Below are 24685 nucleotides of genomic sequence, written 5' to 3'. Positions count from 1 at the left end.
AGTGCTGCATTTACAACAGCAGGCCCCTTACTCCCAAAGGGCAGTATACACTGTGCCATAAGTAAATAGGAAAAATACAGCTCTTTTTTAACTTGAGAGAAATGTTAAGTGCAGAAAAATGTTCCATGATATGAAGGGTTTGGTAGAATATTTATCTGTACTTTAATTCCTCAAAATTAGGAATATGGTATGTTATGTTATAGCATTTATTGAGCGCTCTGTTACCCGTAGGTGTCCTGGCGCTATGTGAGACTTCCTTAAGGAATGAGACCAGAGTCATGCTAGTCCGCAAACAACCAAGTTTTTAAGGCTTTTCGAAAAGCAGGAGGTTCGACATACTTCCCAAATACAGAGGAAGCCGATTCCAGGCTCTAGCTGCATTGACTACAAAGCTTTTGCCACCCCAAGTGGCTTTTTTTTACAAACGGCACATAGACCAGTTTGGCATCAGATGAACGTAATGGTCTATTTGGAGTGTACCAGTACAGCCGCTCTTTTAGGTAGGCCGGTCCTGCACCGTAAAGTGCCTTATGAACAAGACACAACGCCTTGAACCGGGTACGCTTCCTAACTGGCAGCCAGTGCAGTTTCCGTAACTCTTTCACTATTGAGGCGTATTTTGGAATGCCCAACATCAGTCTGGCAGCAGCATACTGCAGGAGCTGCACCCTCTGCAATAATCCTTCCTGAATGTTAAAATACAGACTATTGCAGTAGTCCAGCCTGGACATGGTGAGGGAGGTGATAACTGTTTTTCGGCATTCTGTGGGTAAAAATGACAGAATATTCTTGCAAGACCTGAGCACAAAAGACGTGGCCGAGGTCACTGCATTTATCTGGTCTTTAAAATTGTGCTTCTGGTACACCCACACATCTAGGTTTTTAACCTTCCTGTTCGGAGCGGGGAGGGGGCCCAGGGTTTCTGGCCACCATTCCGGTGTCCAGAAATTAGGATCATTGCCAAAACATAACACCTCCGTCTTGCTAGAGTTTAATTTAAGGCAGTTTTGGGCCATCCAAAACCCTACGGTGTTCATACACTCTTTAAAACGGTGAGCCGTGTTTTTTGCCTCAGATGGAAGAAGAGACACCACAATTTGCGTATCATCCGCATACGTAGTCAAACTAAACCCAAATGACCGAATAAGAGGCGCCAGCAAGGATACATATATATTAAATAATGTCAGAATCAGTGAGGACCCCTGCGGGACCCCACATGGCAATGAGAAAGGGTCTGATACAAATTCCCCTAGCGCCACCTGCTGACTCCGATTCGACAGGAACACTCCTGAGAGTTTCCCTGCTGCCCCCGTATACCAATCTCCGGCAGCCGGTCCATCAACAAATCGTGATGGACCGTGTCGAATGCTGCAGAGAGATCTAGCATAATCAGAGCTGCCTTGCCATCTTGATCTAAAATAGTCCGAACCTCTTCGGTGGATTTCAAAACTGCCGCTTCAGTACTGTGGCCTCCTTGAAAGTCATACTGCGTTTGTTCGAGAGCTTGTGTGAATTCCAGAAATTGGCTAAGCTGCGTATTTATATGTCTCTCAACAATTTTCGCCGGTATCGGAAGTCTGGATATTGGTCTGAAATTATTAGGCTCATTAATGTCGAGGTTCGGTTTCTTTAATAAGGGCAGAATGGTTGTTTTTTTCCAGTCCAACGGGTAATAGCCTTCTCTATACATCGCATTGAAAATGGGTGTCAAGACTCGAGCGACAGGCTCTGCTGCTAACTTTAAAATCGCTATCAGACGTGGATCTGAAGGGGAGCCAGATTTCACCTGCATCAGGAGGCTAGCAGTTTCTGTAGTAGTAAGCTGAGCAAAATTGTCCAATGACCCTTTCTTATCTAGATACAGGTTATCTGCTTGGTCGCCATGGTTTTTAGAATTACATTGGTGAAAGCAGAAAAGATGGTATTCACTTTCGCATAAAAGAAACTGGACAGAGTTTCGCAGAGCGCCTGACTAGGTGTAATTGTAATAGCCACTGGATTGGCCAGACTGGTGACTGTAATGAATAATTCCCTAGCAGAGTTAGTAGCTCTATTGATCTTCATGGAATAAAATAGAAGCTTAGCCTGATGGATCTGCTGTTTATATATGGCGAGACCTCGTTTATATTCCTCCTTGTCGCTATCCTTGTACTCCGTTCTCCATCTTCTCTCCAGATGTTTACAACTCAATTCCTTTTCCCTGAGTTCCTGTGTGTACCAAGGAGCGGAGGGTTGTCTTCTAGTGGGATAGAACTTTTTTATAGGAGCAAGCTTGTTCCCTGCTGTTTCTAGCCAGCAACTGTAGGAACATGTAGCCTTATCTAGGTTTGCGGGCAGCGTAATTATGGTCTTATTAAGAATGTCACGCAAATCCTTGGCCAGTACTTTATTCCACGCTCATACAATTGTATGTTTGTGTCACATATGGCGAAAGGTATGTCCTGTGCTGCAAGTACATACAACACAGGCTCTTAGTCACCCGTACAAAAATATCGCCTTCATATGCACACATGTTCATACATCCCCAAAGACCACACTCTCACTGACACACATGGCAGCCCTTTCATGGTGCCCTTAGTCATAGTGTTTAGTTCAAACCATAGTATCTGGCTCTATGTACATTAGGCTTCAAGTCAATGTTTGGTTTGTCTAGTTACAATGCGCAAGTTGTTTAGCCTTTAGTAGTTCACAATCATTTTGATTGATCTGAAGTAGCTCTCACTGTAGAAAATATTGAAGAACCCTGGCCCAGATGATGTGACCAGGCCGGATTAGTTAAGTTAGAACATAAGAAGGGATAAGGGTACTCAAAAGGTTACTATAAATGTGCTTTTATTTATCAGAACGAGAAAACAAAATATTGTGTTCTAACTATTGACCAATGTTTGTAATTGTTTTCTGAAAAGTGTGTTGCATCAATACAGACAAACAAAAGAAATGTTCTTTCTTTCATTTCTTGTATCCATACAGGTCAAAGCCCATCAAAAGACAACGATACGGAAGGCCATCACCAAGAAGGTGCAGACCCTGCGGGACTACAAGCGGTGCACCCTACATTGCCGCAAGAGGTGGGAGGACGTACGACGCTGGACCAAAAAGTCATCTGAAGTCCAGCTCGGGCAGTCTTCCCCACATGAGAAGTGCGTGCACCACGCCCTGACCCCCTAATGGCCCGCATAATTACGGTGGCCTATCCAGAGCTTGATGAACAGTTGAGAGTCCATCAGCATCTTCACGGGCGTAAGTTATTGTTTTAGTTTGACATGTTAAATAACTATTTTTTGTAACAGCAACAAGATAGGGCATCAACATTAAGGTCGACACATGTCCAATGCACAGAGTTCTTGAAATTGTAAGTTTTGCACAAGGTGTATGATGTGTTTTGTAGATAACATTTTGGGAAAATATACCTCCTGATTTCTGTTCCCTACCAAAGTACTGGTTTAAACAGACACATACCTGACTATACAACAAATATAGTAGTTTGATGTTATAAGGGACAGATGTAGAAAACAGGCCACTAGTCTATACAGGTTTGATACACCTTCACTACTGTGAATGATGTAAGGGTAGCCCTATTACAGGTGACATAGCATAAAATGCACTTCTGAAACAGTGGATGTTCCAAACGTCACATTGGTAAGTTGGTTTTCTACACAAACAACAGTGAGCATGTGAGCCAAAATGGTTAATAAACTCAGATTAAACGGCTACATTTTGTAATCAAAACATATCCCAAATGTGCTCTGATTCAAAATAATTGTGACAGCCATTCAATTTTTGGAAACACACAGACAGAAATGTGTACACATTGGTGCCAGAGTACCACATACCCTAAACCATTTGTCTATGTACTTTGTTATGTCCAGATGATAAATCAATGATGGAAGAAAATTGGATACTTAAAGGGACTTTGCAGATGGAATGTTCCATCACATATGTTAGGGGAATCCCTTCTGGAAAACTCAAAATAAGGCCCGAATCATGACTCATTATGAAAATGCAGAAATGCACCAAGATGTAATCTGTTGCATATTGTAAATTGCCTTTGAATCTTAGATCTAAAAACATATTTGAATCAATGTATGTAATATTCACTGTTATGTTGTGCCAATAGTGCCTTAAAGTGAAAGCCATCAGATTTTCTAAAACCTTTTTACAACGGTAAAACAAACTTTCAAGAGATCATGATAAAAAAGAACAAAAATGTGCAAGCCTTGAAGCAGGTGAAATCTGATAATTTGGAAAATGTCTAGAGAAAAACGTCCTGAGCAGTTCTGTTTACACAGAATCAATAAAACTAGTGTATATGTCTTCACAGCATCTTCAGGAGCAGGTGGAGGGGACATTGGCCATATAGGTGGGGATTCAGCGGGCCACTGTGGTTCCAGTGCTGAGACCACGGACACCGAGAGACCCAGTGGGATGAAGGGTAAGGGGACTGAAACGGAGGCCGCCAGCTCTACAACATTATCTTCGGAGGCCTTCACAAGTGAGCAATCCCTAGTGGTGACGGACCCTATAGCAAATGTTCCACCTGCATCCTTGTCCGCCTCCCAGAGAACCATCCTCCCCGCTTGCTCCCCCGCAGCTGGCCAAACCCACCTCCCTAAAAGGACTGGGGTCTCCTTTGCTGAAGGCACCCCCTTTCCGTCCCCGTGGCTGCACTGAATGAGGAGGCTATTGACCTCCTACGCAGCATCTTTGTAGGCCAGACTGCACTCCAGAATGCCATCTAGGGCCTTAATTTTCATATGCAACAAATAGTAACATACCTGGAAGTCATTCATAGTGCTATGTCTGGCCTGCAGGGATCATTTACAGGCCTAGCCTCCTCACTGACCGCAGCCTCCCAAGCAGCCCAACCTTGTGCCCCAAGTCAGGCCTCTTCTTCATCCCCATTGCAACTCAGGCCTCTTGCCCATCCCAATTCCCAGCGCCTAGCCCTGTCCCAAGCATTAGCACTCCTTTGCACGCACCCACTACAACAGACACAAGCAGCGCACACACACACAAACACAGCAAGAAACACAAGCACACACCCAAACAACATACAGACACCACACCCACCACACCCATCACCACAACCACCACACCCACAGACTGCCTTACCAAACAGAACCACACCCACAACTACCACCATACCCACCACAAAAACACCACCGTACCCACAACCACCACCACCACATCTACAAGCACACCCACCACCAGACCCATAGGAACCACCACATCCACAACAGCCACACCAACCACCTCAACAGCACACTCATCCAAACAAACACCTAAATGCAAAACAACACCTAACAAACACTCACCCAACCAACATACACGTGCCAAGAAACACACATCTAAATATACAAAACATACACTAGACCCACATGCAACTGCACAACAGACACACACACATCACCCTCTACCTCCAAAACTGTGTCCTCTCCCACCCCTCCTACTCCTTATCATAGTTTGCTTTTATTTCTGCTCTGTCCTTCACCACTTCCAAATGCAAAACTATCCCTCCCAAACACAAACCCACCCCTTCAAAACGCAAACCTACCCCTCTAAAACCCAACCCTCCAAAGGGACATTATTGAGTGGCCTGCTCTGTGCCCACTAGATGCTCCTTCCTGTGGAGGTTCTCCTTGGCAGAGTTCTAGGAGGCAAGTTTGGTGCTACAGAACAACAGTGCAGCTCATGAACTTACTCCATCATTCGAGAAGTACCTCACTTAGTGAATAAACCAATATTTTAATTTCACTAATATGTAGTGACATTAATTTTTATTTGCAATTGTTTGGTTCCTAGAAATGTTTATGAATAAAATGTGAAGTACATATTTTTATTTAACATTATGACAGGAAATACAACAGATTTTTTAATGTCTACTTTAAGTGCATACACTGATTAAAATTGTATGTGATGGTCATTTGAATTTAGGTGCAAGGATTAATCGTGATAATAGGCACTTGCACCAACAAATAGATTTTTTTAAAGTGTTAATACAGGTGTGTTTATTTCAACTTGATAAGTGACGAGAATAAACATGTATGCATTACACCTTAAAAAAATATGTGACAATTGAAATTTGATAAAATACAGGAATTGCACAATGGGAAATGTTTCATGGATTAATATGTTAACTGTTTGAAGTTTGGGACTGACATTGATTTTACAGGTATTCAAAAAGTAAACGTGTCTCCTTGTCTAGTGCAATTTCAGCATTATGTTACATTTCACTTATCCCAACGATGTGTAATGCATTTAAAAAAAAAAAAAAAAAAAGAAATTATGGTCCTCATCCACCTCAGACCACAGTAAGCAAACTAGCCGGCAGTACCTTGTACGTTGTGTGGAGACAAAAGCTGGTGGGGAAGCACCCACCTGCCGGTACATCTGTGGGCTACGATGGCACAGTCCCAAAAGAAAGGGCACGGTCACTGTCCAATATAGTCCAGGTAACACTGTCAACTGTTGATGTTGGCAATGGAGGAACGGAGAGTGCCCAACACAGTCTGGAGAGATCCAGAGAGGCATAATCATAGGACCAATACTCGTTGTAGTTTTTAGATTTCTTATTCGGTCACATAAATCTCAGTATTTGACCATTTCAAAAGAAAATCCCAAAATGCTTTCTTTCTCCTACTCTAGGTCCCACTCAGATCCAGGCTGGATATCGAGAAAACCGAGGACAACCACTCAGCATGCAAAGGAGGTGAACATTCTACCCATCTTATATATATATATATATGTATATATATATTTTTTTTAAAATTCTTTTATTTTTTATTGAGGTTTTAATTGAGCATATGCAGCGTACAGCAATAGCATCAATGAGCACATATAAATCGATTAAACAATGCAACAACTCGTGACAATGGCATACATATCAATTGAGTGTCATGAGATATAATCTGCAAATTACAACAGGGTATCATGCTTGTTATAATATACATTGTACATTTAACGCTCTGTATCACCTGGGGGCTCATCTATTCACCACTGTACGCAAGTATAGTAATAGTGGTTCCCATATATCGTTAGGTCTAAGAAGAGAGTTCCTCTGCATATAGTATCAACCAGTCCTGGCAGCTCGCTAAATCCTGGAGCCATCATGTAGTCGTTGGCGCAGCTGTGCTCTCCCACGTCATTGCCACCCGCCTTTTGGCCATTAGTAAAGCCACTTTCACCAGTTTACCTGTGACCCCCTTCACAGAATGCACCAATCCCAGCAAGCAGACATGCGGTGAACACTGCAATTCTAGATCAACCATTTTGGACAACGTTCGAATCACTCCCTCCCAAAACTGTGCAACCCTGTGACACTCCCATGACAAGTGGCAAAAGTCGGCATCTGCAGCTCCACATCTCTTACATGTGTCGGTGTCGCAGAGCCCATATTTGAATAACCTACGTGGAGTATAGTACACTTGATGTAGATACTTAAAATGAATTATGTGGAAATTACCATTAGAGGTTAGGGCCCCCGTGAGTTGGCAACAATATTCCCAGTCTGGTAGTGTCGAAGTCGGGTCCAAACGAGCATTCCATGTCTCTAAGCTTTGGTTGTGGGGCTGCGGCGTCTCCTCTCTAGCAGTGCGATAGTTTGGTGAGAATATTGCGTTGTGCTGGACTAAGCAAGGTGTGGATTGTTTGTAGTGGTAAGGGTTCCGCCGGGAAGGTGTGATGGTGGGTTTGTATCGCTTTCTTTATCTGTGGAAGAGGAACATGAATAGTGACGTTTTTTATTCTGTAACTGAGATCACTATCCGATTAAAAAATGCAGTCTGGAAACAAATCTTGCATTTTAACGATTCCTACCTGATGGAAGGCGCGCATGGCTCCCGTCTCATGTGTCACAGACAGATCCGAGTGGAACGCAAGAGGCAGGAGAGGGGGAGTACAATGGTAGTTTCCCGGCCACGCGACCTAGTGTCTGCCAGGCCCTTATAGTGGCGTCAACCGTGTTGATTTCTGTGCGGGTCTGTCTCTTAAAGTGTGTCACCATGGAGCTTAGGGGGACATGGTGGGCATCTCCGTCCTCTATTGCTACATGCGGGATGAATTCATGCGTGCCAACCCAGAAGTGCGCATATTGTGCGTGAGTGCATAGGTAATACAAATCTAAGTCAGGCATGCTAAAGTCCCCGTGTTTGTAGTCTAGGATAAGTGTGTCCCAGGCCACACGGGCCTGTTTCCCCCCCAGACAAGTTTAAGGAGTAAAGAACGCACAGTATAAAAATGTTGAGTGAGCAGGATTGGTATGTTGCTAAAAAGATATAAAAAATGTGGCAGCACTACCATCTAGAATAACGCGATACAGCCAGCCAGGGACAGTGGAAGCCTCACCCAACTGTCCACCTGTCGCTCCAATTTTGCGCACGCTGGGCTGTAATTTTCAGGAATCACTGTGTCAGGATCTCTGTCCACCCATTTCCCCAAGTATTTCATGGGGTCCACGGGGTATTCTAATTCGTGAGGCAAGGTGCATTCCGTGAGTGGCACTATCACCAATTTAGTACAGTTGATCTGTAGGTCTGAGAACAAACCAAAGCGGATATATTCCCGCAGTACTGATGCCAGGAAAGTATGCGGTTCTCGTATGAAAAGTAACATGTCATCTGCATACAGGGAGATGCTGATTGGGCAGTGGGCAAAACGGAGGGCGCGTGCCGATGTCTGATGATGCAGGCAAGAGGTTTGTGTGTCAGTGCAAAAAGAAGAGGCGATATGGGGCATCCCTGATGCGTACCCCTGGTAATGGAAATAGGGTCTGACGTGCTGCCCTCCACCTGGACACGTGCCGTTGGATTAGTGTACAGCAGGTTTATCCAGGCTTATCCAGTGAATAAACATAGGGGGGAATCCCATACGAGGCAATATGTAAAACAAGTAACTCCACTCTATAGAGTCAAATGCCTTGGTGGCGTCGAGCATTACAGCTGCCGCCTGCAGCCCGGGATCAAGTTTGTGAAATGTAGCGAAGTTGTGTGAAGTAGAACGAGTGGGAATAAAGTCAGACTGGTCCGGGAGGACCAAGCCACGCATAAGCGGGTGTAGTCTGGTGGCCAAAATTTTGGCCAGTATCTTGGCATCTGTATTAATGAGCGAGCGCGGCCGGTATGAGTCACAGCTGTGGGGTGGTTTATCCTTCTTGAGTAACGTAATGATCAGAGCTTCTCGTAGTGTGGGTGGCTATTCGCCAGAGTCATAGGCCTTGACGTACATTTCCAGTATGTGGGGAGTTAGCTCCTCTGCGTACTCGTGGTAGAATTCACTAGGGAAGCCATCAGGGCCCGGGGCTTTGTTGTTTGGGAGAGTCTTAATGGCTGCACGCACTTATTTTTCCGTAATCGGCTGATAGAGAAACTCCTTCTGTCCATTCGACAACCAAGCAATGGCAATGTCGGCGAAATATGCCTCCATGTCATCACTGTCAGCCACACCCTCGCAGTGTATAGTGTTTCGTATGCGGTTATAAACTGTTCTAAAGTCTCTGGGGTAGTGTAGTGGTGATGGCCAGTTGCATCAGTGATCTTAGAAATAGTGTGTTGGGTCATGCGATCTCTGATCTTGTGAGCCAGATGCCGCCCCGGCCGACCACACTCCCCATATGCACTGGCAACATGTCGCCGAGAAATATATTTAACCCTCTCAGCTAGTTCTGTGTATTCCAGAGTGACCTCTTTGATCGACGCCAACGTCTGGGCGCAAGGCGAAACCTCATAATGCCGTTCAAGATCGTGTAACGTGTTTTCAAGTTTAGTGAGCTGTCCCTGCAAATCCTGTAGGATACCAGCGCAAGTGCTAATGCACGTTCCCCGGATAGTGGACTTGAAGACTTCCCAGAGGGTCAGCGCATTGTCCACTAAGCCCGTGTTATGGGTAAAATATTGCGAATGGTGGTGGCATAAAGAGGGTCAAGGAGGGCCCTCTGTGCGGAGGCGCCAGGTGAACGCACGGTGCCTTGAAGTTGTAGTGTCATGCAAACTGGGCTGTGATCAGAAAGTGTGCGAGGCAACCCTGCTGTACTGGATACCCAGCCTTCCGCTGTCTCGCTCAGGAGCCAGTAATCTAGCCGAGACCAGCTATTGTGTGCTGTGGAAATATGTGTACCCTCTCGCGCCTCCAAATTCCGCTGTTGCCAGATGTCTATTAGACCCAGCTCAGACATTCCTTCATTTATAACCTGGGCCGCCCTAGGTGATTGACCACCTCTGCCACTTGCCTTGTCCCGGGTAGGATCTAAATGTGCGTTGAGATCACCTCCCCACAGTATCACAGCCTCTGGCCAAACGCGCAATGTGGAGATGATGCGCTCATAAAAACCTGGGTCGTCTATATTTGGGCCATAAGTGTTCACTATGGTGATTAAAGTGCCCGCTAACTTCCCATGCACTATGGCGTACCACCCAGCGTCATCGATACAGGTTTTGAGCATGATAAAAGGAAGGTGCTTCTTGATTAATGTAAGGACACCTCGCAAATAGGAGGAATAGGAGGACGCTAAGCGTTAGCCTGCCCACTTCTAACCCTCTTTGTCCGATTGCGGGGTTAGATGCATCTCCTGCAGCAGGGCAATTGCAACCTTGTGGCGATCTAAAAACGCCAGAACTTGATGGATTTTCTTTGGAGAATTGAGCCCCGTAAATTCCAGGTGAGACAGGTGACTACAGTGTGAGCAGTATGTGATGCAGAAACATATTATTCAATGAGCATGAAAGCACGATGATGCATGAAGGTACATTTGCAGTAATCACAGTATTAGCAATAAAAGTAGCCACGGAACCAAAACCCCCAAAAACCCCTCAACCCCATCACCCCCCACCCACTTCAGCGACCCCAACATGCCAAAGCCATTCCGAACCTCCCAATTCGGCCCTCGAGTGCAATTCCAAGGGAGAAAATAGTAATGGGGAACACCCATGGGGGAGCGCTGGAGTACAATACCCCTCCCGGTGTGATGGGAGGTGGCCGAGCGAGAGCAATAGTGTTAACCGGCTAGTATCACACAATATCTCGATAGTTTTAAACAGATAACCCACGTAGTAACATTAAAGTCTGTAGGAAACAAGGAGTTAACAATCGTACAGGTCAGGTCCCTACGAATGTTCTAGAGCCCGCTTGTCCAGTTCCACGACAGCATATATGCAGGGGCACACCCAAAACAAATCAAAGCACAGCAGGGGCGTGAACATCAGTCAGCAAATCACTTGCCCTGATAATGTCATCATTCATCTGTTAATTCTCCAGTGGATCCAGTGGCATCACCTGCCGCCTCAGTGGGGGAGCGGCCGCGCCTTCACAGAGTCTTCGCAAAGTCCATAGCAGATTTAGGAGCGGTGAAGATCCTAGGCTTCCCATTATCATCGATGTGCAGCAGCGCAGGGTAGAGCATGGCATAGGACATCCTTGCCGAAATGAGACGTTTTTTAACAGGCAGGTATTCTCTTCGAGCCTCCTGTACAGCCGCCGTGAAATCAGTATAAAAAGCAAGAGTATTGCCCTCATGGGTGCCTTTCTCACGAGCCAAACGGAGGATAGTATATCGGTCCCGGTAATTCAACAGAGGGGCAATGATGGGGCGTGGTGGCGTGCCTGGAGGAGGGCGAGTAGCCAGAGCTCTATGAGCGCGCTCTACAATTAACACCTGAGAGAAATGTTCAGCGCCAAATATTTTGCGGAGTAGATTCTCAATGTAGGTCTCGAGGCGGCCCGTATTAGTGGATTCCGGCAGACCAGTAAGGTGCACATTATTGCGTCTCGATCTGGCCTCCAGGTCCTCTTTACGAGCTTGTATTACGCCCGGCACCTTCTCCATAGAAGTCGTCTTCGTGGTCACTTGCTGCAGGCCATCCTCCGCGTCTCATATTCGTGTTTCTGCCTCCCCCAGACGCAGCGAGTGTTTATCCAGCTTCTGCGACATATGATCCAAGCGGAGATTCAAATTGTCAATCTTCCCGTCAATGGACTGCAGACTGGTTTGAACTGCAAAGAGAGTTTTGTCAATATTAGACAAATGGTCGCCAGGTGTATCAAGCTACAAGTCGGAGGCGGCCTGTTGAGAAGTCTTGGTGGATCTGCGGGGCTCGAAGGTGAGGCGCGGTTGACTGCACTCAGATTTCCCCATAATGGCGCACCTGGAGCGGGAAGCAGGTTAGTGTAGGAAGCGACACATCCCTGAGGGCATTCACGCCCCGAGCACTAAAGGCCGTGAGTTTGGGGCCAAATAGCGGCAGGGAGGATAAACTTGAAGAACAGGGAGATGCACACAGCAATGGCGCAAAAGGTTGTCGGCAGGTTCACAGAGCGCCCCACAGTCGATCGCGTGGTCCTCGCAGCAATCAATCGCCACCACCAGGGACACCCAATATGCAGGAACAGTACGCCAGCACTTCGTCACATACCTGTCTATCGTGGGTCAGCAGGTGGATGGGGCAGGGAGTAGCCTCTAGCTGCAGTGGAGTACAGTTGCCCCGGAATGCGGGAGCGCCTCTCAAGGTAGGATCTCGCCTCACGCCACATCCCAGTGGAGGGGGCTATGGGGGCCCCCAGGTAGGCAGCAGGATCGATCAGGCACAGCCAGTCACCAGGCGGAGCTCTCCACCCTAAGCCTCTGCTGCAGGCTGCAGGCGAACGCAGAACTGGGCGTAGCAGGAGTCTTCTCGTCCAGTAAGCAAATGGTAGGCTACCGGGTCTGCAGGAACGAGGGCCCAAGCGGCATATGGGAGAGGGGCCCCGGAAGAAACAGCAGTGGGGAGGGCCGCGAAACGGAGGAGGCACACACCACAATGTGCGCCCAGCACGCCAGCCCACAGACGACAGTATGTCGCAACCGCACCGCCACAGACCGGCGCCGAAGCATCAAGCAGCGGGAGAGAGATGCCGCCGATCCCAGCCCGTAACCGGAGCGTCACGCGGGGCTGAGCAAGAAGACGGCGCGGCCCAGGCAGTCAAGGACGACCGCATCCAGGCACCCGCCAGCACAGTCCGCGCAGCCCACTCAACACTGGCTAGGTGGCGAGAATCCCCCCGCAAGTCTTAGGCAACAGCGGGTATAGTGCAGCACTCACCGCGACACTGCGACTAGGGCCCATCCTGGACCGCCATATTGGTGCTGCAGGCCCAAAAGTTTGCCGGCCCCTCTCTCAGCTCCCCGGTCACCAACAAGACGGCTCAGCACTCCGAAAGCCGTCCACAGCACTCCGCCACTCGGTCACAACAGATGAGGGGTTGTGACACCAGGTAAGCAGGATAATGGGCGGATTGGTGACTTGGCCGGCGGAGCTGCTCTACGGAGCGGCCATCATGCTTTGCTCCCTCTAGCGCACCCATCTTTTGCATATTTCCCTCCTAGCCAATATCATAGCATAGAAAAGGAAAGACCTCGCTGGGCCCGTAGCTTCGCTGGATATTCCTCAAATTATCAGGGAGAGGCTTATTTGAATTTGGAGGCCTAGGATATCTGAGGTAGTTTTGCCTACTTTTTCCCCAAAAGTCCACAATGGCCGGGCACTCCTTAAACATGTGTAGATCAGAGGCTTTCTCCAAACCGCATTTCTTACAACTAACTGAGGGCCCATCCGTCATCTTCGACAGCCCAAAGGGGGTTAAATAGGCCCAGTGGATCGTGAACAGGTGATTCCTTCTCAACCATGTTGGTTTAACAGTGGCAAACAAAGTACTGAAAGATGTTTGCCAGAGATGTTCCCAAGGTTCATCCTTTAGGCAGGCACCCCACAGTTCTTCGGCCAATTTAAAATCCCCATTGATTGACTCTTCGATGCTCCAATACCAGGTGGAAACCTCCTTCTTTCCTCTTGGTCTTTCCACCAGCTGTTCCTCTGAGGTGTTACCTATACCTATATGTGATTTAAATGTTTGGGCGCAGCTCTGCAGCTGGATGTATTTCAATTTGGAGAGTCCTCCTTCCATAATGCTAAGAAGCGTTGACCAAGGTAAAAGTGTGCCCTCTTGGGCTAAATCCTCCCACACCTTCAGCCCAGCCGTTCTAAGTGGCAATGCTAGTTTGTCCTTCAGGCACTTCGGTGCACCAGGGGAATAATGACCTGCGCGGGGGAGTCCCTAATATATTGTTAAATGTTTGCCCTTCTAGATTTTACGCTTAGGCCATTCACGTTCCATGACAGGAACTGAACCATTCTCATGGAGGTTTAAACGCAAGGCCCATGAAACGTTAAAAAAGCAGAGATTGCCACCACCAGGCCCAGTAGTATGCAATTAACATAGATAGAGCAGCCTGAACAGAAAAGACAAACAGACTAAGGTAAATGAGGAACATTTTTGTATTTTCCCCACATGCTCCACACCCAGTGCGCCCCACCCTGCCCCCCAGCGAATCCCTCCCTGGACAACATCCCCCCCCCCTCCGATTGTTTCCTGGACTGATGAAAATCCAGTATGCTGCACCCCGGGGCAACTCGCCTTGTCTCTTCGTGGAAAAGAAAAGACGGAAACGAAGGAAAAGCTAGAAACCAGCCCTTAACTGACATTAACTGATTTATTGCTAGGTGTGTCTATATAAAGTTATCCAGCTAGTTCTATTTTAAAGCAATAAGACCGGGATTAGAATTTGAGTGCCCTGCTCCTAGTGCCCTCCCACTTTGCTCACATAATTGAGTGCCTTGCTGCCCAGGAGCAGACTTGCTAACTCTGCATCGCCTTTCTCAAAGCTTTCCAGTAGCTCGTCAGCCTCTCGTAGTGACATAACATTATGCATCTTATTCTTGTGCATGACTTTCAGGGTCGCTGGAAATTTCAGTTGGGCCACTGCACCAAGCTTTTTAAAGTCATCTAGCCTCCTGCCCAACTTCCATTGCCTATCAAGAGTGGCTCCGGCCAGATCAGAGCATATTTCGAATGAAAAATCCCTGGCCTTCAACGATTTTACCTTCAGGGCCATATTGAGGATCTTTTCTTTCAGGGAGTAGGTATGAAAGTTCAAAAGGATTTTCCTGGGTTTAGTTCTATTGGGGTTTCTTCTAAAAGGGTCTCTGTGCACCCTTTGATTATCCTTCTTCAGATTTTCTTCTGTTTCCTCTATCCGCAGTGTCTCCTTTAATAATTAGACAATGTAAGATTTGAGGTCTTTCCCCTCCTTCCCCTCAGGAATGTTCAAAATACGCAAATTGCTTCTTCTGGAGTTTTTCTCTAAGTGCTCAAACTTGCCTCAAAACACCTCATCCTCTCTCTTGAGAACTAGTATGTCTGCATTTACTACACTAAGTTCATCTTTTAGTTCTCCTACTGAGTTTTCCAATGTGTCCGTTCTTGTATTAAGGAGGTCGGTCTTCCTCTCCAGGGAGTCACAAAAATTCCAGATCTCTCCTTGGTTGTTCTCAGACACTAAAAACCCCTTTTTGATGTCCTCCAAGAGGGTAGAGAATAGAGCTTCCAAAGATGCTACTGAGGTCTCCATTGCGTCTTTAGAACCTTTATCAACACCCACGGCACAGCTCCCTCCCACAGCCTGAGAAGCTGAGACCCTCTGCGTTTTATTTTATTTTTATTTTTCAGGGACCCCAACGGTGCCAAGTCCCTACCATCCCATGGCCCTGTATGGTAGTGATAGATAATGGCAATGGGAGGCCCCCTGAGGACTCCATCTTCTCCGAACTAGACCCTGTTCTAAGCAGAGCTGCTGACCCCCTTCTGAGCACTTCTCCCTGTTTTACCACATCCAGCACAATAGGTTGAACTTTAAAGTACGACCTAAGTGAGGGTGTAATCCTGACTTTGTGGTCTAAGGGGTTAATTTTTGCCTTCCCAGTCTTTATGCTACTGCTTTTAATCTCACACCACTGGAAGGTGGAGCAACTGCTGTCTATGCCTGTTCCCTGGCAGCTAGTTTGAAAAAGGAGGGGGGGGGAGCTCTTTCTACCACCTCCAATGGCAGACCTCACCTTCCTGGGAGCCTGCTTGTTTCCCTTTACACCTAACTTTAGGGGTCCCTGGAAAGCCCCCCCGTGCCCTTTACCTTCTTTACCTCCCTTTACGTCGGCGGGAAGGCACATTGTGATTGCCTCTGGTGGACAAACTGGCTGTACGCCCTCCGACAGTTGCTTTTGCTTATGGTACCGTTGACGCCGGTGAACATACCTGGCGGAGTCAATAGCACTCTGACAGTCTTTCGTCTATCGACCTGCCAGCATCTAAATAGAGCTGGGCAGAACGCCTATTAGGCGGACGGGGAATCTGATGGAAAAAGGACGGCAGGACCATTACTGCCAAGATGTGAATCAGGCCGTGTCTGCAATTACCTAGAATGAGGTGGTAACCCTAGCAGAGTCACTTTGCAGGTCACTAGGAGTGATCAATGTATAAGGTGTGCTGTTTACACTCATACTTTCAACTCTGGAAGGGCTTTAGGAGGTATACACAACTCTTACTTCAGTAAAACTCTGTGTTATGCATTGTCAGAATAGCTTGTATATCTGACAGGTAGTATTTTATTCACCTCTGCGGTAGTCTGTCATGAGCAGACTCAAAAGCTATTAACACATTCCAGATTTACCTTTTCTGGACTGTCCAGGAAGCCAGAAACAGTAACATAAGTGATTTCTATACAGCTCTAATCTATCAGAAAATAAAGTATATTGTTTCACTTGTTCAATTCTGACTAATGAGGAGTTTTATGTTTTAACTGTGTTTGAGGGTTGGTTTTCAACACAATATTGGCCACTTATAAACAATTTATGGGGTTTCCAGTTGTGCATTTAGGTGGGTTTACCTTGTCTAACCCTAAAACACACACACTCTAGCCCCCTCCTTCCCCCCTCCTATTTACCCCACATAACCATCTCTCATAGGTATAGCACTTAGGGTCACCAACATGTCCTGCCAGAGTGGCAGGGACGGTTTCATAAGAAGTGCAGCGGTGAGATGTCACCATATTTAGGTTTTCAGAAACAAATCTCTAACATTAAAGAATTGCAAGGAAAGTTTCATATCTCATTCTCGGGCAAGAAAAATTTGAGCTAGTTTCAGAACTAGTAAAAGTCACCATATGATCACAAAACAAAGAACCTTATTACAAAAAATGTCTATCTGGAGAGGCAAGGAGTGGGCAAGATAGCCAGAGAAAAGATCAACCTTCAGAAAGCCCCCGAGGGACAGAAGTGATTCTCGTACCAACAGGAAGACATAGACAATCATAGGACAGCCTATAAACTAAGGAGAAATCACAGAGGAGTTTCACAAATAATTTAAAATATTAACACTGTCGTATTTGGATGCAAAAATGCCTTTCACAAGTGAACAGGTGCTTTATATATAATACGCTGCCATACATCAGATGTTTCAAACAATATATATCTTTGGTGATGGCAAGGTACTAGAAAACATCTGGGAGGATCTAAGTGATCACGGGTTTCGGAAGAGACTACCCCCTCACTAAACCCCCAAGACCCCCGCCCTTCCTCATCACCATACCTAGGGCCCTCCCTGGAAAGAACCACAGCAAAAAAGAGCTTTCCACCAACTGCATGCTCATTAACTGCAGATCAGCCTCCAAGCATGCAACTGAACTAGCAGAAGCCATCCTCTCTCAGGACATAAACATTGCGTTCATCACGGAGACTTGGCTAAATGAGCTTTCCTCACCAAGCTTGGATACACTTGTGCCCCCAGGTTTTACTATTATCAACAAAGACAGAAAAAATCAACGAGGTGGAGGTGTAGCTATCATACACAAGGACAACATCGCCATCATGGAAATCTTCACTTGCAAGTACAGCACCTTTGAATGTCTTACCGCCAATATCAAGACTAAGGATAATAGAGCAATACTATGCCACCTTCTCTATCACCCACCAGGCAACACCCCCGCATTCGGGAAACACTTTTCCAACCTGATTGCTCACTGCTCACTCGGAGACGCTACCAACTTATTTCTTGGTGATGTAAACCTACGTTGGAATGAAGTGAACAACCCGCTAATTTAAACTCTCAACAATCTTCTCCGTGACAACAATTTATCCCAACACTGCTCAGAGGAAACGCACAATGAAAGGAGCAACAATGGATGCCATTATTGCTCAACGATACGCAATTACGATCGACCACATACTCCTGTGGACTGGTCGGACCACCACATTATCTTATTCCACATCAACCAAAAAGTGCAATCCCAGCCACCCGTACAAGACCCCCCAAATGGGCTAGAAACCTCACCCATATTCCCCTTGTCATCCTAGAAAAAAGGATAAGCTCGCTTCTCCCCAGCGCCAACGATCACCTCACCACAACTGAACTTACCTCGCTCTACAACTCAAATATGGTGGCCATGCTTGATCAACTAGCCCCCTGAAATTAAAAAAAAGCAGGGCCACTCCTTCCAGATCATGGATCAACTCTGACATCAACTCTGAAAGGAGACAACTAAGAGCTACAGAAAGACGCTAGAAGAACAATCCTACTATTATCCTCCGCGAACAACTCAGAGCAGTTCGCAGGAAGTACAACAATCACATCAAGAACAAAAAAACACGTTTTTTGCACAGCGCTGGACAGCGCAAAAAAACAGACCCAAGGAGGCCTTTAACATCATCAGGCAACAAACCTCCAAGCCCGCTACATCCTCAGTGCTCGCGTCCAAAGAACTATGCAACAACTTCGCCAACTTCTTTAATGACAAGATCACCAAGATCGAGCTCTCACTGGACACCCACTGCACCCCCCCCTCACCAATAGCAGCATGTCTGGGGCGTATGATAAGGCACCCATACCCCCTACCAAACCCTGGCTACTCTTCCACCCCATTCAGAAGCTGAGATAGTCAAACTGATCACCACCTCCAATCCCTCATCTCATGCCCTAGGTCCTATACCCCCCCCCCCAACTGACCAAAAAGGCGAATCTCTCCCTAGCCTCGCCTGGTGCAAGATCATTAACAGCTCCCTGAGAAGTGGAGTCGTTCCAGACTGCCTCAAGTTGGACAAGTCACGCCACTGCTGAAAAAACCCGGCCTTGACATAAAGGATTTGAATAACTTTAGACCTGTCTCTAACCTTACTCTTCTATCCAAAATCCTGGAATGATGCGAACTCCAACAACTAACCCAACACATGGACAGTATCAACCTCCTTGACTCCCATCAGTCTGGCTTCGAAAAGGCTGCAGCACTGAAACCGCGATCCTCAACGTCATCCCGATATCCACAAATCACTTGATTCGGACCCATGCTGCCTCCTCATTCTCCTAGACCTATCGGCAGCATTCGACACAGTAGATCACAAACTTCTCATTAAGGTTCTCCAAGAAAGGGCCGGACTTGATGAGGTGGTCCTCCAATGGTTCTCCTCCTTCCTACACAACCGCACCCAAAGAATCACAATCAAAAACTTTGCGTCCGACCTTCACCTAGTCAACAGGGGAGTCCCTCAAGGTTCAGTGCTCTCTCCACAACTTTTCAACATTTACATGGAACCCCTCACCACCCTACTCAAAAAAGCCAACATTCCCTTCCACCTATATGCAGACGATACACAGATCTACTTGGAAACCTCCTCCATCAAGGACATTCAAAGACTCAACGACAAGCTGAGAGAAGTCCAACACTGGCTGTCAAGTAACCACCTAAAACGTAATCCAGACAAAACGGAAATACTCCTCATCTCGAACAAGGAAGAGAACCCCCAAATTGCGGAATGGCTAAAAGCTATCAATGTGCTCAACGGGAACCTCATTTTCGCCGACTCTGTAAAATCAATAGGTATCACGCTAGAACCGAAATTGGACATGACCAAGCACATTAAGAACTCAGCTAAGAGCACCTTCCTTAACCTGAAGGTACCGAACAAAATAAAACCTTTCATCCCGCCCAACGATCTCAAACAAGCCACCCAAGCACTGGTGTTGTCAAGACTATGGGAATGCAGTCCTCTCAGGAATTGCAAAATCACATCTTGCTCCCCTCAAAACAACTCTCAATGCGGCAGCCAGAATGGTCACCGGAATCAAGAAATTTGATCACATTTCACCTGCACTCAGAGAACTTAATTGGCTCCCAGTTGAAATGCGGGCGAGCTTCAAAACAGCCTGCCTCACACACAAAGCCTTGCACACCAGCACACCGGAATTTTTGGCTTCCAAACTCAAACAAGCATTTACAATGCAATGGTCTCGGCATTGGTAAAGTTAGAGCTATTGGCATTGCTCATGACATTATTGTTGTTTATGTTTTTGTTTTTCAAACATTTAAAGAAACGGCATTGTCATGAGCAATGCCAATAGCTCTAACTTTAACAATGCCGAGACCGTTGCATTGTAAATGCTTGTTTATTCTTCTAATGTTGTTAAAAAGAGTGTGTTTGGGCAGATATACATTTTTGTCAGTAAAGCCAACCCCCAACCACTGAAGTTTTCTTAAATCCTGAGTTTGTGCTACTCCAGACCAAATCCTCTTAAAATATACTGCCCACCAGTATGGATGGAATGTGATTCCTACACTTTGTAATCCTCGTCGGCTTATGCAACATTCCCTATACAATTATTTACATACGTACATGATTCATTGTCTCTGTATAATGTGTGCGTGATGTAAAGTACTGTGAGTCTGTACACTGATATAAGTAGTGCTATACAACAAAAGTAATGCATATGAGAGAGAGCCAAATTTCGGGGGGGGGGGCTGAAAAAGATTTCGGGGGGGGGGGGGGGGGGGCTAAGTCTTCCAGCCATAGGCAGAGTGGCTGTAAGAAGGGGCGAAAACGCAACAAAAGCCTCATTAACGAGTCTTTTAAAGACCTGTGAAGTACCCGGGTCCGTCTGCAATTAGACGGACGCCAGCCCGCAAGGCTGTCTCAGCCGGGCTGACACACATGACGGGGGGGGGGGGGTGCTGAAGCCCGGTGAGCCCAATGGGTGTTGTGCGCCTGCTATGAACACAGAAGTGTCGGACAGCGTGTGGCAATCCACGGAAGGCCAAATGTCTAAACGAACAATCACGGCCGCCAAGCCCACTCTCAAAAGCAAAGGTAGTCTCGGTAGGGATCGAAAGTATTTACACAAGGCTCCCGTTTATGAGCGTCTCTCACGAGCTGCAAAATGTTATACATAAAACAAGTTATACAGTGGAACGAAATCACTGAAGAGTAAAGTAAAATAAACACTCTCTCACAAGGGATTTCTGATATCAGTCTTCCTCCCTCCCTCTGCCCTCCCGTACCCAGCAGTGTCTCTCAGATCTACCCATTCCTCTCCAACGTGCAGCGTACCACTCACTCCCAGCTCTCCGCCCTCTCTCCTCTCTCTGCCTTCATTCTCCCCTCCCGTACCCTGCAGTCTCTGTCGCCGGTCTCCAGTCTCCTCCTCCCCGCAGCGCCCCGCCCTCCCCGTCAGCCGGTTGGTGGAGGAGGCGGGCCCGGCATGTTCGAGGGATGATGCTGGGCTCCGGACAGCAGCAGGTTCCCGCTGCATCACCTGGTCTGGAGGAACCGACCCCTGGAGCTGGAGAAAGAGCTCAGCGCGCGGCAGGTGGGTGAGCGCGAGGGGAGGGCGGGGTGCGGCCATAAGGCATGTGTGTGTGGGGGGGGGTGGGGTGGAGACGGGGAAATACTTGGGAGGGTGAGTGAAAGCAAATCTGGAGCCGCAGCCTGGGATGGTGGCGGCGCTGCGTCTCTCCTCCCCTTGTTCCCGATGGAGGGGGTTGGGGACCTCACACACCGGGATGCCGAATACTTTCGGAGGCTTGCACCCACCTTGTACAACGGGAGTAAAACATACAGGAACAAATAAATACAAAAAATGCTACTTTGTAACCAGCCTCAGCTTGAATGTAAAAAGTTTCTTGGAGTCTCCACAAACTTTTTCCTCGGTCATGTCCTGGGCCCCTGTGACGCTTAGAAGGAGGAGTTTAGCGCGGTTTGCGGGGAGGGGCGCCGCTGGGGCTGGGAAAGCAGGGAATGCTCCGAGTGGTGGTTGGGGGTGGTTTGTCCGGAGTAGGTGCTCCAAGTGCCCGATGAATGGCGGCTGTGTTGTTTGGAGCTGGAGTTAGGAGACTGTGGTATGGTCTGGTCCGGTGTGACCAAAACCGGCGGCGCGCGGTTTGAAGAGGCCTCTGGTGGATCGTCCCACAGCCTGCAACCCAGGAGATTAGTTTAACTAGTCCTTAAAAGGTCAAGGGAGGGCCCGGGGGAGGCCAGAACAAGCACACCGCTGCCTTTCTCCGAGGCAGGCAGAGCAGAAATGCCTCGGAGAAACGCAGCGTCGTTTTCGGATTCGGGGGCGTGTTTTGCTGTTGTCTCCTCCCTGAGACTTTTCGCAAAAAACACGCCCCCCGATCCGAAAAGGACGGGGCATGATTGGAGTGACGGGACCTCTTCTCCAATGGCTGGCCAGCATTTACTAGGCCAGCCAATGGAGAACAGGGTAGAAGAGGGGCGGGTTCAAGCCCCTCTTCTCCCAAGTCATTATCTCTCGCGAGCGAGACTGCGCAAGCGCAGCCATCGCTAGCCGAGACCTAAAAAGCCAGTCAGTCCAGGAACCTCAGAAGTTCGAACACTCTTCTACTCATCCTGTTGAAAACACGCAAACAAGAAAACCGCGGCCCGGTCCTTCGCCGGGAAAGCGCCCAAAATCTGGAACTCTTTCCCCCCTCACATCAGAACTATTCCCTCTTTTGCAAAATTCAAAAGTCAGCTCAAAGTCCTGTTCCTCGACCGTTCCCTAGTGAACCGATAGGAGCAGGCGGAGCGCTGAAGCAGACACCTCACACCGCTTCGATCCTGTGTCCACAAGACATCTACACCCGCCTCACCCTTGACCCCGTTCTCGTTACTCCTCCCTGAAAGTAGAGCTCTACTCATGATAGTAACTTTCCTCTAGGACTTTCCAAGACCTCAGCGCCTCACGGTTACGCTACGAATTGGAACTCTCCGCCAATGACCTATACTATTATTGTTTTATGTGATTTTCTGCACTGCAACTGATGTAAAGCACTCTGATACCCTCGGGTCAGGTCAGCTCTATATAAAACTTCTTAAATTAAAAAAAATAAATAAGGATCAGAATAAATTAACATCACTCTGATATGGTCCAGGTAGATGAAGCACATGACAAGTTTGCAAGTACCACTCCTCAGATTTTTGCCTTTGTCAAAAATATTTGAGATTTACATTATTAAATACTATTATTTTTTCTTCACCATTGAGAAAATGAAATCTTTTTTTGTCGCTGTGATATTTTTCTTATGATGGTTCCTTTATTTTCACATAATACCCAAGAGTGTATCATCACTTTTGACTAAAATGTCCACAAAACAAAAAGGAGTAAAGTGGTGAAATTAAGGAAAGAATTTCATCAAGGATGAATGTTGCTTTATCTACTTAGCAACCCCTGTCCCCATCTGCCTCACAGTTAGGCTCCAATGCCTTCCATTTAAACGTGAGAACATTAACTCTTTACTGGCATTGCAGAGAAAACACTCTCCATAGCGACCTGGCATATCTGAATGAAATTAAGCACTTGGAAGCTATGGCGAAGACCTTCTAGGATATGAATAATATTACATATGCAGTCATTCATGTGCGGACTCTGCGGCCCTTCTTTGCTATTAGCAGCCTCATTTTTTGCCACATTCTTAGATAAAAGAACCCTCACATGCACTATACAGAGGATCAATAATATACTGATACTTCAGCCAAGCGAAAAAAAAGATCTGATTTTAATGTTATCAAAATAATGAAGTGACTCAAAATAAAACTTTAAGTAGGTGACTTAGAAATCATGCAACAGCAATATAGGGACTGTTTAAATTATACAACTGTTTTTTCACAAAGTTACCATAAAACAATACTAGGAAAAGTATTTGTACCAATTCATGATAATTTACAATATCATGCTTGTGACACCTTTCTAAAAAAAAAAATAAAAAAAATGTTGTCATACTTGTGTATTTTCATTTAGTGCTTCGTCCTCCTCCCACGGCGCCACTTCACCAGGTATCGTAAAATCCACACTTTGGTCCTCTATACTCAATTCGGTGACATAGGTGATTTTGATAATGACAGTCGCATGAGGTGGTAAGTTTCCAACACTTACAGTAAAAATATCCTATAACAGAAATGTACCATTAATAATGATATGTACATTACACTAACTCTCAAATAACCTAGAGTCAAAGTTACGTGGATAAGCTTATAACATGAAAAATAATATTTTTCAATCATTTATCATTAGGGCCATCATGTACAAAGATTCCATTTAAAGAATCGTAAAATGCAACAAATAAAGATTCACAAATTGCGGTTCCTTATATGGAATGTAAAAAAAAAAAAAAGAAGTGGTGGCAATCTACGAACCGACTTCTAACGAATTAATTGGTTTTTGTGAACCACCATATGTATTAATAGGTTTGCTCAAAAAAATAATGATTCTTAGTGGGTCGCAATTCGACCTACCATGAGTAGGTCACAAATTGCGACCCACTACGATTAGCGATAACCATCATGTCTGTGACTGCTTTTAAATAAAGCAATGTTTTTTAATGCAGCCCGTTTTCCTTAAAAGAAAACAGGATGCCTTTTTTTTTTTAAAAAGCACACAAACCTTTTTTATGGGCAGGCAGTGGTCTCAAGCACCACTGCCTGCTCATAAAAAACATTTTTAGGAACATTCACTAAGAGGAAGGGGCCCCTAGGGACCCCTTCCCATTTGCAAATGGCTTACCACA

The 24685-nt window shown here is 46.5% G+C and overlaps 1 protein-coding gene across 8 annotated transcripts in view; it reads right to left on the bottom strand.

Annotated features, from left to right (window-relative positions):
• PARP4 (poly(ADP-ribose) polymerase family member 4) overlaps positions 1 to 24685 on the bottom strand; it is a 2159601-nt gene that overhangs the window by 1466837 nt on the left and 668079 nt on the right. For all 8 annotated transcript variants that reach the window (XM_085621544.1, XM_085621545.1, XM_085621546.1 and 5 more), the window contains exon 19: positions 23902 to 24066. In XM_085621544.1, the coding sequence (XP_085477670.1) occupies positions 23902 to 24066 (165 nt within the window). The remainder of the gene's footprint in view (positions 1 to 23901; positions 24067 to 24685) is intronic.

This window comes from Triturus cristatus, chromosome 8 (genome assembly GCF_964204655.1).
Source record: "Triturus cristatus chromosome 8, aTriCri1.1, whole genome shotgun sequence".
In the NCBI taxonomy this organism is placed as follows: Eukaryota; Metazoa; Chordata; class Amphibia; order Caudata; family Salamandridae; genus Triturus; species Triturus cristatus.
Note: the sequence above shows the minus strand (reverse complement) of the source record. Positions and strands in the feature narration are given on the sequence as shown.